Source organism: Petromyzon marinus, chromosome 14 (assembly GCF_048934315.1).
Source record: "Petromyzon marinus isolate PM22_M1 ecotype Great Lakes invasive population chromosome 14, UKy_Petmar_22M1.pri1.0, whole genome shotgun sequence".
NCBI lineage: Eukaryota > Metazoa > Chordata > Hyperoartia > Petromyzontiformes > Petromyzontidae > Petromyzon > Petromyzon marinus.
In genome coordinates, this window is record NC_133680.1 from 5970040 (window position 1) to 5986029 (window position 15990).

The following is a 15990-nucleotide window of genomic DNA, read 5'->3' on the forward strand; positions in this document are numbered from 1 at the left end:
CTCTCCAACACACCGATGTGTTGAACTCGTAACGAATTAGCATGTTTTGTTGACGTGACAAACCTTACTAATTGGCTGTGTCGGGTGGTGGCGGATTTAACGACACAAATTAACACGCTCTAACCCAAAAAACCTCTTATTGATCATTTTGGTCGTGAAAGCCATTGTGTTAAACTAAGACAATAGCTATTTGTTTTTTTGGGTTGCAACCTCCTTTAAGACTGGGTAAAAGCCTGCCAGTTGATATTGAGTGGAGATGGCAGTTGCTTGACGCATCTCCCATGCCTGGGTACTCCTCCCTGCTCACATAATAACCTATCAAAATGTTTTTCGTTTTAAGGGCAGGTTGAAAAACTCACATGTTTCAACTTCGAAAAATACTTCAGCATACAATGATGTCACTATACATGAGTTATTCTATGTGCTTGTTTATTATACAACCCAGTATGTTTTTATTTTTTGATTTAAAGCTTCTACGTGACTTTACCGAAAAAAACAAGAATATGAAACCCAGTATGTGCAATGTTATTCGTTACCTTAGAAACTTGTTGGTCTTTCACGTTCAGGTGTGCCACTGCCTATGTCCAATGCTCTGTTCAATTGGGCTTCCTAATTCCATTGGTTGTTCTGGACTTGATTTATACTTCTGTGAGACACGATATCAAATGGTGATGATGAAACTCAAACCCCTTGGTCACCATCCATGCTGGTTTTTGGCGTGTGGCTCTTCCTCATTGCAGCACATGGAGTTTGCCTTCCTGCTGAAGGAGCGCGTGTGCCCCCTGGTCATTAAGCTCTTCTCACCCAACATCAAGTTCCGCCACACTTCAGGATCATCGTCGTCCTCGCCCGGGCCCAGCGAAAAGCCCTACTTCCCCATCTGCATGAGGCTGCTGCGCGTCGTCTCCATCCTCATCAAGCACTTCTACAGCCTTCTGGTGAGAGTGCCACCATGCCACGGCAATGCTCCTCGTGTTTTCAATTTGCCGGATAGGATTACAAGCAGATGTCAACAGCACCTTGTCACAAGTGTAGAAACTACGGCATTTATAAAAGGCACAAATTTCACCAACTGCGGTGGGGAATTCCCGACAGGTGACGGAGTGCGAGATCTTCCTGTCGCTGCTCGTCAAGTTTCTAGACGGGGACAAGCCGGCCTGGTTACGCGCGTTGGCCGGGGAATCCCTGCACCGCCTGTGCATTCAGCCCAGGCTGCTCAGGTCGGTGGAGAATTTGTGTGTGCGAGTGTGTGGCAAACGTCAGTGGTGAATTAACTGAATCAGTCCTGGGCCTCCCTGAGGCTGACATAAGCCTTAAATGATGGCCTGGTGCGGTGGGAAAACATAAGCACGAGGGAAACAAAGGTGGGCGGATGTGGTGCCTAGTCACACCGCCCCCTAGTCTGCTATCCCTGTGTTAGAAGGTGCTTGCTATTTTATTGTTGCTAATTATGAGTTATTCTGTTTATTACCCATTTGTTTTTTTTTACTTTATTATCGCAGCTTTGTTTTTGCTACTAATTTTTTCTAGCATTTTTACGAAACACTTATGTAACAGTTCCCTTGAATCCAATTGTATAATTACTTGTTCATCGCCATTATAATTAGCATTTATTGTCATGTAGACATGAGCAGGTTGAGCTGCTTCAATTAGTGAATGCTGGCTGCCTACTTCACGTATACAGGGGAGTATAGGCATTTGGATTTGAGTTTTTTTTTAAATAAAAAAAATGGTAAAACTATAAACTAGTTCAATCTTGAATGGTACATGGATCATCTAAAACCTGTTTTAGGTCCTGGAAGAGCCATCCAATTTTAAACCAGTTGAAATCTAGTGCAGCCAGAAAATTACATCCCCTGTAGTATTTATGGTACCCGCCATATACAACAAAATAGAAACTGATGAAAATTAGGGTTAGTTTTCTTGATTTCAAGCTTTCATGACTGCAGGAATCCATACTCTTTGGTTCTTTTAGTAAAGTCACGTAGGTAGAAAAATAAAACAAAAAATAATATATCACGACGTTTCGATTGCAACACAAGCGGACGTCCTCAGGCAGAAAAAAATAATCTAGCAGTGGAACTGCTGAACCAGGAAGAAACACAGCGAGAAAGCTGTTACAACAAGACGTTATATATGTGGTGAAGGGCAAGCAGGCGGGGTCTGAGCTGGAAAGGAATTTATCCCCGCATGCAAGCACGTCAGTTGTGTTAATGGGGGAGATTAAGGAGAGAGATTAGCATGAAATCAGCTTCCGTCGCCGCATAATAGTGTCACCCCCGCAGTGTTGATGGGAGATTAGCACTATGTTGATGGGAGAGATTAGGCAGAAAGATTAGGGGGATTAGCAGGCTAATATCATGTCTATGTGTAACACAAGCTGCGGCGCTGCCAACTGCGCTGTGAGAGGCAAGCGCGTCCACGCAAGAGAACACCACAACGATGGTCGCGCCAGTGAGACACACAGCCCATCACACAGCCAGAACCATCGATACATCGAGGCGAAGGGAGCAGAGGTGGCCATGTTCGTGAGACCCCAGCCTGTTAATGCATAGGCACCTAATAGGTCAATGCAATTCAGAGAGTTATTTTTCTGTGTCGATAGCACATTTGTCAATATGAGCACAATACATGTTTTTGATGACCATCCTGTGTTGCAAAACAATTATCTTTTAATTCGGAATCTCGCATCTGACGACGTGTTCTAACCAGAGCCTGATGCCTTATATTTACTTGTGCTTGTAGGTGCTTCTGCCAGTCTTACGATATGAAGGAGCACTCCACCAAAGTGTTCCGTGACATCATCAATGCGCTCGGCTCCTTCATCCAATCGCTCTTTATAAACTCAACCTCGGGGGGTGCGTCCTCGGGATCTGTGGGGCCACCAAGTAAGCAGCTGTCATCCCCGCAAATATTCCATGTCGTGTACACACACATCACTGCCTTTTTGAATACCCGATGGTCGGCTCTGGATAACTTGGGTAATTAGTGAGACCTACTGATGCCATTGGCGTCATCAGCTTGGTGTGGCTTTCAGAAGTTTTCTCACCTTCACGAAGCACAATATGTGAACGATCATTATTATTAAATCGGGCCAATTAATCGACGACAGAAAAGGTGAACGTTTCAAATTTTTTGACAATCGAGTTCTACATTAAACCTATTAAATTTCGCGAGAACATGAGCTGCGGTAGGCGTCGGAGAGAAGCCGCGCTTGTATGAATCGCTTTGTATGTCTGTTGAACTTCTTTTGCACCGTACGTAACCAACCGTGCTCATCGGAGGTGCCGATGATCCTGCTGTTTGTGATGTTCCCTTCCAGCTGCTCAGACGGTTGGGAGCACGGCAGGCACCCAGGGGGGAGCAGCGGCCGCCGGGGGCCCCATGGGAGGCGTGACCCCCCAGCCGGCTTTCGAGTACCGCGGCGTGTGGATCCCCATCCTCAGCGTGGCCGTGCAGGGCACCACCCGCTCCATCTAGTGAGTGTCGTGTCCTCGCTAGGTTTTGCGGAATGTAATTTTTCATGATATACGATATTCAATTTCACGATATGACGGTTATCACGAAAACATTTGGCCTTTCACGTTTTTATAGTCTTGTATTTGTGCTATGGTGCACTTTGAACACAGATAATGATTGCAAATTAGTAATTCAACTGTAGATCACTCAATATATGCCTGCCATGTGACTGCCAATCATTGCAACTTTACAATCAACTGTATAATACTCGTAACACACACGCCGTCAGAAAATGATGACATCAATATAGCCGTCGTCCTCTCAGTTGCTTTAGTAAACGTTTTACATAGCACTCAATGGGTAATTGTTATTTTTCATCACTTAATTATTATTGTGAACATTAATTGTTTCATGAATACAGTAAGTTCTCGCTTAACGCCTTTTCACACAACACGTTTTTGCTTTTAACACTTTCTCTTCTGAGGGAATACTTCGCACGACGTGGCAAGCGGCCGTTATAACACGGCTTCTGCGCGCTGAGCTATTTTTTTTTACTTAATTGTATTTTGCAAATATCGTGCGTACAGCGGGAAGAGTGTGCGTGTATATGTACAGACCTGTATTAATCCACTGCTCAATGATGGCGTTCCCCACACTCTGGATCGTCAGAATTATTTGACAAACTTCACCACAGTGGTCAGTGCAGGTTTGGTGAAGGCAGGGAGCATGAACGTGGGAGGCCGTTTTGTACAGTACGACAAGGGATTTGGCTGCGCTGCCCTCTGCTGCCCAAGGCATAGCACCGCAGCAGCCTATAGCGCTTGTTTTTCGCGCATGGTCGTCACCCATCCATGCACCTTCCAGGCAAAATTCTGCTTTAGGCTGATGAGATTCTGTGCATTCTGGATGAGAGTGTATACAGTGAGGGAAAAAAAAAGTATTTGATTCCCTGCTGATTTTGTACGTTTGCCCACTGACGAAGAAATGATCAGTCTATAATTTTAATGGTAGGTTTATTTGAACAGTGGGAGACAGAATAACAACAAAAACATCCAGAAAAACGCATGTCAAAAATGTTATAAATTGATTTGCATTTTAATGAGGGAAATAAGTATTTGACCTCTCCGCAAAACATGACTTAGTACTTGGTGGCAAAACCCTTGTTGGCAATCACAGAGGTCAGACGTTTCTTGTAGTTGGCCACCAGGTTGCACACATCTCAGGAGGGATTTTGTCCCACTCCTCTTTGCAGATCTTCTCCAAGTCATTAAGGTTTCGAGGCTGACGTTTGGCAACTCGAACCTTCAGCTCCCTCCACAGATTTTCTATGGTATTAAGGTCTGGAGACTGGCTAGGTCACTCCAGGACCTTAATGTGCTTCTTCTTGAGCCACTCCTTTGTTGCCTTGGCCGTGTGTTTTGGGTCATTGTCATGCTGGAATACCCATCCACGACCCATTTTCAATGACCTGGCTGAGGGAAGGAAGTTCTCACCCAAGATTTGACGGTACATGGCCCCGTCCATCGTCCCTGTGATGCGGTGAAGTTGTCCTGTCCCCTTAGCAGAAAAACACCCCCAAAGCATAATGTTTCCACCTCCATGTTTGACGGTGGGGATGGTGTTCTTGGGGTCATAAGCAGCATTCCTCCTCCTCCAAACACGGCGAGTTGAGTTGATGCCAAAGAGCTCCATTTTGGTCTCATCTTCCCACAACACTTTCACCCAGTTGTCCTCTGAATCATTCAGATGTTCTGGCAAACTTCAGACGGGCATGTATATGTGCTTTCTTGAGCAGGGGGACCTTGCGGGCGCTGCAGGATTTCAGTCCTTCACGGCGTAGTGTGCTACCAATTGTTTTCTTGGTGACTATGGTCCCAGCTGCCTTGAGATCATTGACAAGATCCTCCCGTGTAGTTCTGGGCTGATTCCTCACCGTTCTCATGATCATTGCAACTCCACGAGGTGAGATCTTGCATGGAGCCCCAGGCCGAGGGAGATTGACAGTTCTTTTGTGTTTCTTCCATTTGCGAATAATCGCACCAACTGTTGTCACCTTCTCACCAAGCTGCTTAGCAATGGTCTTGTAGCCCATTCCAGCCTTGTGTAGGTCTACAATCGTGTCCCTGACATCCTTGGAGGGCTCTTTGGTCTTGGCCATGGTGGAGAGTTTGGAATCTGATTGATTGATTGCTTCTGTGGACAGGTGTCTTTTATACAGTAACAAGCTGAGATTAGGAGCACTCCCTTTAAGAGTGTGCTCTTAATCTCAGCTCGTTACCGGTATAAAAGACACCTGGGAGCCAGAAATCTTTCTGATTGAGAGGGGGTCAAATACTTATTTCCCTCATTAAAATGCAAATCAATTTATAACATTTTTGACATGCGTTTTTCTGGATTTTGTTGTTGTTATTCTGTCTCTCACTGGTCAAATAAACCTACCATTAAAATTATAGACTGATCATTTCTTCGTCAGTGGGCAAACGTACAAAATCAGCAGGGGATCAAATACTTTTTTCCCGTACTGTACATAATTATATTCAGGTTTGTGCTCTCTACTGTGCCATAGTGCTGCCATTTAGTCTCCTGTGTGCTGTTTGAGTATTGTTCCTCCAATTGGATAGTGCAGTTGTGTCTGCTGTGATGCAGTATAATTTGCTCTCATTCTCGTGTTTCCCCACTTTCCTAAGCCTGGAGATGTTGGATAAGGTGGAGGCCCCCAGCATCCCGGATGGATACTCCATGTCGGTGGCCTTCAGCTGTCTACTAGACCTGGTGCGGGGGGTGACGAGCATGATTGAGGCCGAGATGGAGGACGAGAAGGCGGGGAAGGCGGTAGCTGGCGCTGCGAAGGGCGACACCATCAAATCATGTAGGTCTTCCGTTCCTTTTGGTCGCACACATTTTATTTCCCCCCCCCCCTGTTGTGGAGCAACCATGTCGACTTCCTCCGCTAATGAAGGAAGACATGTCGTGGGACTCCCATGTGTTTTCGAGTTGCACCGCGTGATGTCTGACGTTAAACGCTCCACGTGCTGAGAGCTTCTTCTGGAACCTTTTGTCGCTCGATTATGCAGGCTTGTGGGCTTGTGCTGGTGTTGCCAAATTCTTGACTATGATTGGACTCGCCTCTCTAACTTAGGCTGCCCCCATGTTCTTTTGCGTCATTTGGATGTAACCAGAGTGGCCAGAGTAAGCTCGCCACGCATCATCACTCAATTGGGGTTACGCACAGCAGATCGAATGCCTATTTGCAGGCCAGGTGCCCACATGGGGACTGCTTCTACTGGGGGGTCCCCTTTCACACATTTGAGATTGTGTCATTGCACATTTTGTCCAATTAGCAAATTCTGGCCATTTTGGACTGCAGATTAACTTCAACATGACTTGACGTAAATTCTCTTTACGAGAATAAAATAAAATACGTTTTACAATGGGTTTTTATTTGAAACAAAAAAACATTCCGTTATTTTAACATTGTGATTGACCTTGAGATGCAATGTGAGTTTTCTGCAATTTTATAAGGTATGCACAAAATACAAATGGTCCCGTAAATGTCAGAGCACGCCTAAGAGGCGCGGGTTGAATATTACGTGCGGGAGGGTTGATGGCGTCTGGTCAATGTTTACCCATCGGCGATTAACACCTCATGCTATTCCTTAGCGTAAGATGTGTGCTGTGTTTACTTCTCAGCGAACAGAGCCGTGTGGGAGGAGATGGTGAATGCGTCTTGGTGTGGACTTCTGGCTGCCCTTTCACTGCTCTTAGATGCAAGGTGCTCATTCAAATTCTTTGCGACAAATGTGGAAAAACATGTATGTGGCATGAGTATCAACAGGATGAGAACGTTATTAGCTCTGAGCTTATTGGCAAGCAGGTTATCCTCACTGCTCGCAACAATCACGGTGTGCGCAGTACGGACGAGACGGCCACGGAAAACATTCTGAAAGCGGAGACGGCGATGGCTGCACTGAGCGGCAAGCTGCACCTGAAGACGCCACGCGATGCCTTCATCACAGCCGTGTGCAAGGCCTCTCTCCCGCCGCACTATGCCCTTACGGGCCTTAACACCACCGTCACGGCGACTGTCAGCAAAGGTGACGGGTTTTTCTTTTGCGCTTAGTGTCACCGGTCGATATCCAAATCACGCCACCACTTGATTGCCACTACTTGAAAGAGAAGAGGTGATTTGAACGTCTTGCCAGGTCGAAAATAGTCCCCTCTAGTATCTGATTAGTGTGGCTAAAGTGCTTGCAATGATAGATAATACAATTTGCAGGCAGTTTAGAAGTGGTAGGCCTCATGTGGCCACTAAACATTTTGTATGAAGTCGCAAGACCGTAGGTTCCCCACTCCTAATATGTCTGGTTATGTAAGACTTACGCATTTCCTAAAGACATGTTAAATAATTAATGCTTGTAAACACAATGTAATTAATGTTATCAACGCTTTAGTATAAATAAATAAAATTGTTGCACATGTCAAGCAGACCTGACTGGTGGTTAAATGCAGACACCCATAGTGCAGAAATTATCTCTTATCAAGTGACCATGAGCAACTGGTCATACAACTTGCTACTCTGCAGCATATGTTTTCCATTTGGTTATATTGTAAAAATAAACTGGCACTGGTGTGGCAATACAATGTGCTACTCACAGCAAGCACATTCCATGTGCTGACGGTTTGGCTGCCCATAATTAAGGGTTATGATGAATGTACTTTCTATCTGGCACACGGGTGCCTGCTGAGGACACCGTGGACCATGCTGTCGACACGCTTATTGGGACTTGTGCGTTCCTTCCATGCAATTTGGTGTTCGGCAGATTGTTCAGTTCTCCCCTTTCATCACCGCTGCATACAGCGGCTTGTTTTCCACGTGTACCCAACAGAGCATTTTCATGATCAGATGGGAATTTTCTGGAATTCCGATGTTTCTCATCCATCCGCCTGTCTCTTTTGACCAGTGAGCACGGTTGGCTGTGTATGGTGTGAAAGAAGTTCAACATCAATACTAACAACCAGTGTAATGGTAGCGAAGTTGTTATGTTGGCAGTTCTTCGTGCGGTCAGCCTCACGGATCGACTGGTTTTGGTTTACGTTCGTCCAGCCCGCTATATTCTACATCCAGGTTTTGTGTGGGTGTTCTCTTTCTAGTCCCCACAATGGTGCCTTGTAGGATAGATTTGGAGAGTGTTATTCTAAGACTAAACTAGCTTTGGGAATTGGCTGAAGATGTCACTCATAATTACGTATTAGGACATGATATTTTCTGTTTATTATTATTATTATTCGTTTGGTTGATATTATGGCTATATAATAACATTGTTCGTATTATTAAGTGACTGCATTGCTCCTGTACAGTTTCTTGGAAATATTCAACTGAGAAAAGTTGCTCTGAGTTAATACACTAAGTTGTATGTGCTAAATCTGTTGAACGGCATATCTATCATTTTGAGCGATTGATATTGCAAGGGAGATATTACACTAATTTACTGACCTTCACATTGTGTTTGAAGCATTATGTGATTATATTATAAGTTGTAGCAACGTGTTATTTAATTCTTCTACATATACTTGTTACCGTTTTGTTCATGCATTGCTATGTTGCGCTTAGCATTTGATAAATGCAATAAAAACCCTATTGTATTATGCGTCTAGTTTTCACAGTGTTGCCTTAGTGCAAGTCATTGCTTTTAACAGTATCTCCGCACCTCTGATTAGCGTGGTTGGCTACCTATGGTGCGAAAGAATTTCAACATACAATGCATTGTGAGTAATCTCTCACTGTGTAGCTCTGGGGTGTGTCACATGGGCCGGCTGCCATGCCTTGATGTTGACGCAGCATTTTCGGCGGCATTGTGGCCTACAGCGTACTCCATCCAGGGCCAGTCGGTGTTGGCCATCAGTCCGACGAGCGAGTCACACCAGCAGGTGGTGGCCATGGGACAGCCTCTCTCCATGCAGGTGCAGGGCACCGTTGTGGTGAGGCTTTCCCTGCATCAACTTTCCCTGCTCTTAATCCGTGCTTCAAGGAAGATGCAATTAAGAAAGCAAATAACTCGTGTCATATAGATGTGTGTCTAGGCTGTTGGCATGGAATGATGTGTAGATTAATCGATTTTTCAGCTTATGATACCTGCTTACATTTGTGCGTGTGAGGATCTGTTATTTACAATTCATGCGGATTTTATACTCATAATATGGCCGTGTTACATTTAGGCTAATAGAGTGAACAGAACTCTCTAACCAGATATAAATTAGAAACAGTATGAATGAGATAGTAAAAATTTCACAAAATAACTAACTCATGAATGCAATTGTGACAATTCACATCGTCATGACAGTGGGTGAATTGTTATATACCAACTATTCTGTAACATGGGCTGCCTCACACATACATTTTTTTAAAAATCTTGGTCAGGTGCTCCATCCTCACTTTAGTGATGTCGCTGCATTTATTCATTCAAATGCGCACAATTTTTATCACAGTTATGCCGCTGGAGTCTAGAAATAATGCACCTGACTGTTTCCTCATAAATGTAACTTAAAAAGCATGTGAGACGGTATACGACAAACAAGCTAGGTACCTATCTACAAGCTGAGAGTTATTTGTTTTTTGCTTGCATTTTCTTTTAATTGCATGGCAAGTGTTTATTTCCCCCTGTACTTTGGCATCTGTATTTTATCTTTACCAATGGGTTTGAGCACAAACTACTTTGTCCATTTATCTGCCAACACATCCTTAAACCCATTTTCTTTTCGCCATGGGTTAATATTATGCATGACGACTACAAATGCATAATCTTTTGTCAAGATTGTTTTTGGAGCGGTGTCATTTTTTGTGTCTGTGCCTTTTCCAGCTTGTGTGTAGGAAGTGAACATACAGATAATTAAAACTAAATCGATAGTAATGATATGCTACAGGTGATAAACCGTAATTTTCTAAAATTTTTATGAGCAAAAAAATCTGTTTACCCATTCAGTTGTGTCACGTGTTTAAACAAATGTTTTTGAATATCGCCTTTGCAGTACCATGAATTGTAAGTTCCATCATGTGTGTCTTCGTTCGCGTGGCCCAGCTGACAAGCAAGAACATGCAGTCGATGCGCACGCTGCTCAATGTGGCTCATTGCCATGGTGCGGTGCTAGGCTCTGCCTGGCAGCTGGTGCTCTCCACCCTGCAGGTGAGGCCGCTGTCAGCGGCATTCCATCTTCCACGTCCCACAGCAGATGGCTGGTCACATCTGAGCATTGCACAGGGCTAGGGCTGAGCCACGGGGACGAAGCCATAATCCCGTTGCACTGTTATTTTACGTTGATTGAAATTAACGACGTACATTTCGCCTAGATGACGGCATTGTGCTTAAGCTCACACGAAAACACCTCACAGTGGGCCATCGGAGACCATATAATAAACCACTTTAGTCAGTGCTCCTTCAATGAAGGAGTATAAAAACTACACAAACTTTCTCTTGAAGCCCTCTCATGGCTAGCAGACCTGGACATCGTCATTTAGCTTTTGAGCATATTGCCATATGTAAGAATAAAACTATATTCATGGATTTTTTCAGCCTCTATATTTGAAATATGTTATTGTATAGTTTAACCAAGGAAGGTTGCCCCCCCCCCCATCATCTCTTAGTCATGTACTACTGCCCATAAAATTGTGAATAAATACTGGAAATAAATTTATATAGAGGCTCTATTAACGTCATCTTCAGGGCAGTGCAGCCTGCAGTGGAGTGGCAGTATATAGATGATGTAGACGCATAGCTCCCCAGCAAGATGACAGCGTGCACTCGAGAGACATGCAGCATGCAACATGACAATATTGTGTAAATCATCAACACACGGGGTGTGTAAGGCAGTAGCAGCGTGTAGACTACACAGACACCTGGACTTTATTGTATGTATGTTGAACTTCTTTCGCACCGCACGTAGCCGACCGTGCTAATCGGAGGTGTGTGTGAAGGACGACAAACTTAACACAAATCAGTTCTAAAGTAATGAATTTTCAATCTAGATTTAAAAGTACATCGCTCCGATGGCTTCCTAATATCGGAAGAGCGTTCCAGACGGCCGCAGAAGCTCATCTGAAAGTGACTGTCTTTGTTCGATGGTTAGCCAAAAGCTGCTGTGAGGATGACCAGAGTTTGATACTAATGTGGTAACCATGGAGACACGTGGTCCGTAGTACAATACCAGTGTGATTTTATGGAGACGTGCCATGCAGTGCAGCAACACTGTGATACCACCCCCTGTTTCCACACTCTTGCGTCACCACCTATAATTATTTACAGTTATGTCAGTCCCTTGCTGCACGAAGACCGCTTCATGCCGTGTCCATTACGGGGATGTTTTGACCATGCTTCACCATGCTGGTCAGTCTGAGTTGGTGAAGTGGGGGACCCCATGACCGGTTCAGACACCATTCCACCAATGATGTTAGCCATGACCGGGAATCCACTCTGGGTTGTTGTGTTCATAGCACATTTGGGTGCTGGCACATCTGCATCACAACATCATCACATGACACAACATGCCGATACACCTCTAAACCAGGGCCAGGCTCATTTACTACGGCAAAAAACGGCCAATCACAATGCTTGCTTACATAAAGAACTTCCCATGCCCGGCATATAAACTACCTTGACTTTTGATTTAAAGCTTTCGTAACTGCAGGGATTCATATTCTTAAAAATAATAAAAATATAAAACAATATATTTGTATTATTTTATTGTTTCCCTTCTACGTGACTTTACCGAAAGAATCAAGAATATGAATACCTTGACTCTGTAAAGCATAACAAAGGGAATCCACTCTGGGTTGTTGTGTTCATAGCATGGTGCGCTAACCACTCCAGTGTTCTCATCAATTCTAAATATATATAGTCAATGTATCATTTGGTAAACTATATGTCTATTGATTTTCAAGTAAATGTTTGCGTTCGATACAGTTATGTAAAACTCAGATTACACTATGCTCGTAGTGTAATGGTGTATTTCCGTAATTACAGCATGTGTGTATATCCACCTAATGCGACACGTGGTGCATTGCACAGCACTTGGTTTGGATCCTGGGACTGAAACCAGCAGCTGGGGGGGCCCTCAAGCCTGGAAGGACATCTGAAGGACCCAGCACGGTTTGCCTAATCTATTTGAAGTTTTTTTTTATATATATGTTACAGCAGTTTACACATTTCCATTATAAATGAAGTTCTAAAACGGATCACAAAAATGTAGGTGGACATCATGAGGCTGTTGTTACCCAATCTCGATGCACTTAGTTTTATAAATGTGCTGGTCGGTATTGTAGAGTGTTTTTCTAAAGCGGCGCATTGCGTTTACTAATGCGGGCACCTAATTGTGTCAATTTTCCCTGCTGTTCACATTAGTTATTCGTCATAGATCTACACCCTTGAATGGATCATCTAGCTTGCATTTCTATAAGTTACATTGCACTAAATTGGTCTTCTCCCACATGGTGCATGTACAGCCTTTTGTCGATCCAATACTGGATGAGGACCTTCCCAGGCCGTGCGAATTGTAGAGGTTATTGGTTGTAATTTAGCACTGGTCGGTATGGGTTTGTGAAGGTGGGTAACATGGATTTGAGAGCCTAAAGTACAGCACAGCATGGATTTTGCTGTACTGTCTGCTGCTGCCTGCCACGTGGCCCCACATTATAATCTCATTTGAAAACATTTGTGTAAAACAAAATGCTGCAGAGGAAACACTGAAAACGCGTGTGTTCCTGCTATCACATGGGTAGCCCCGTGGGTGTGGAGGGTTGGTTTGCTGTGGAGTTCGACTCATTGCACTTTGAGCCCCCCCTCCCCCCCCCATTGATGTGGCCTTGTTTTGTCACTTGGCAGGTGCTGACCACAGCAGTCATGGCTGACCTGCCGGTCATCTCTAACATGCTGTCGCGACTCTTCGAGAGCTCCCAGTGAGTTTTCTGGCAGATGCACCCATTAAAAAAATCTGTCTTGTTCACAAATGAAATGTTAACCCCAAATACATGGACACTGTTATGTTATGTTACGTTTTATCAGACAATTAAGCTGCCCTAATGCATTGTTGTATCAGTGATGTAAAGGTAGACAAAACAAATACCTCTTACATTGAGGATATTCACTTAGGCTATGTGTTCTGGGCTGTTTTAACTTCAATAATGAGCAAAAAAAGTAACCTAGTCATTCTTCCTGCATTCAAGTGAAGTTACTTCCAAACTTTTTAAATGTATATTGCAGTGATAATACTTAAGTACAATGATGGAGTGCCTCACCATCTATATGTCTCTTTTTTTCCCCCGATTAACAAAGAGTGGTGGTCAGCCCAGGACATACATCCATAAGATTATACCTGTTTTTTTCATTCGAGTGTTCCTTTTAAGTCAAGAGATTTTCACCTGACGGCAATAATCGTGACCATTGTCATCCTGCAGCAATGTAACGATGCTGTCGACGCACATAAATACTAATTAAAATTTTCACGCGTAAATGCCATGCATTTCATTTTCTTTTTCCCATTTGTGTCTACCGAGTGCTGCATTTACTGTTCTCGTGTTCGCCTATAGCATGTGAAACACTGCTGTGAAGTCCGGGTTATGATAACGATGCTTTTGTGACCACAGGTACTTGGATGATGTGTCTCTCCACCACCTCATCAACGCGCTGTGCTCCCTGTCCAGCGAGGCGATGGAGATGGCTTACGGCAACAGCAAGGTCAGTCATTCCGCATGGCACATCAATACGTTCTGCTTGTTTTATTGTTTGACCCAAATCACCCGCATATGCGCCCAATCCCGTCTGACCTCGGGACATTCATGTGGGTCAGGATTGGCGACCACCGTGCATAAAAAAAGCTGGAGGGTGTTCTCATAACTCGGGGTGCTTATTGCTAAATATAATCTCTTATTTCCAGGTTTAAACAGCATCTCACTTTGTTATTGGATGTTGCTATTTCCTACTGCTCACTTTGTGCAGTGTTTGCACCACTCATAATTAATATCCCATTGAGTTCGTTTCCACTGTTGGGGACACATGCTGCCTCATCCTGTGTCTGCCCTTCTTACCTCACGTTCACACACAGTGCCGTTTCCTTCCCGTCACCTCTCTCCCGCTGTGGCCCCTTCCACAGGAGCCGTCCCTGTTTGCTGTCGCCAAGTTGCTGGAGACGGGGCTCGTGAACATGCACCGCATCGAGATCCTCTGGCGGCCGCTCACGGGACATCTCCTTGAGGTAACCCCCGAAACGACCCACTCCATTTTACACCCCATTATGTACGCGTATATTTTTAACTTATTTCGCACCGTACGTAGCCAACCGTGCTATTCGGAAGTTCGGGGTGAAGGACAACAAACTAATGCGGAGGAAGGACAATATAACGACTGTATCCTTCACCCCATTGGTCATTTGTGAAATATAATGACACCTAACTCACCATGTCCGTGGCACGTCGAATCCATCCTCTGTGATGTTCCATCCAGTGCTCGACGTTACTGTGTCGGTGCTCGCAGTTGTGCTGTATTGTTCTCCGAGGTATTTTCCGGTTGTTGTACAGCGCGTGGTTCGGCATGTATTCTGTTCGATGTTTCGCTGCGCATGCTGGGAGCTTTTTCAGGAACTGCTCAGTTCAGTTCCTGAGAGAGCTTCCTCCAACACATGGAGCGAAACATTGGACATCATGCCGAACAAGGTGTGGTACAACCCGGAAAACATACTGTAGAGCTCGTGCTCTGTGCTCTTTAACAAGAAAAACATTGCCATCATGTTCATTGTTTAGCTCGCATTATATTTTAACTAAAACGACAAATTGGTTGCTTTTCCACAATATTGGAATATTTGATGTATTGCTTTTCGAATGGCCTCTGTATTTTTTGAAGTGTCACGCATTACAGGTAAACTGAGGTTTGCGTGCCATTTGAATTGGAAGTGCTACTATGGCAGTCAGTGCAGAGCCAGAGCTATGAATACTGAAATATTCCATTTAAAATTGGTTTGCACCGTGGTGCTAAAATGTAAACAATAATAGTACCAAACATATATGAAAACGTGAAATTAATTATATTTTCCGTGCCTAGCCTTGACAATTATTTTCCCAATACCCCTTTGTTTCGCAACTCAGCTTGCTTGTTTTTTGCAGAGCCACTTTCCACTTTATTTTTCCCCTTTACCCAGCTTGTCAAATGGAAATGCACCTTTTTGTGTAAAAATTAAGTGCCTGTGAGCTATTCCATGCTTTGAGTTGCCGTTCTCTTTACTGCTCTGTGTATAACCTATTCCCTTTTGTCCCTTGCATATCTGCTCTCCCACATTCCTATACAACAGAAGGTAAGGCTAGCCTTATAAAGCCCCTGCATACAAATGCGACTAAATTAATGTCAACTCTGGCTCTTTCAACGTTCCCGCTTTTGTAGTATTGGTGTTCGCACTCGCTTGTATGTACGCGTTATTTTTTTTACTTTACGAAATAAATGCACTGCATGTACCTGCGCATGTTTTTGCCCTTTCGGTTCCTATATTGTGCTT

At 44.1% G+C, this 15990-nt stretch overlaps 1 protein-coding gene across 3 annotated transcripts in view; it reads left to right on the plus strand.

Annotated features, from left to right (window-relative positions):
• The window catches only part of MON2 (MON2 regulator of endosome-to-Golgi trafficking), a 49772-nt gene that overhangs the window by 12662 nt on the left and 21120 nt on the right, over window positions 1–15990 (plus strand). For 2 of the 3 annotated variants that reach the window (XM_032954215.2, XM_032954219.2), the window contains exons 8-20: window positions 741–938; window positions 1096–1220; window positions 2746–2888; window positions 3323–3479; window positions 6147–6328; window positions 7150–7231; window positions 7372–7553; window positions 9326–9438; window positions 10536–10640; window positions 12519–12599; window positions 13332–13405; window positions 14093–14183; window positions 14599–14700. In XM_032954215.2, the coding sequence (XP_032810106.2) occupies window positions 741–938; window positions 1096–1220; window positions 2746–2888; window positions 3323–3479; window positions 6147–6328; window positions 7150–7231; window positions 7372–7553; window positions 9326–9438; window positions 10536–10640; window positions 12519–12599; window positions 13332–13405; window positions 14093–14183; window positions 14599–14700 (1635 nt within the window). The remainder of the gene's footprint in view (window positions 1–740; window positions 939–1095; window positions 1221–2745; window positions 2889–3322; window positions 3480–6146; window positions 6329–7149; window positions 7232–7371; window positions 7554–9325; window positions 9439–10535; window positions 10641–12518; window positions 12600–13331; window positions 13406–14092; window positions 14184–14598; window positions 14701–15990) is intronic. The other variant, XM_076067049.1, reaches the window with a different exon arrangement.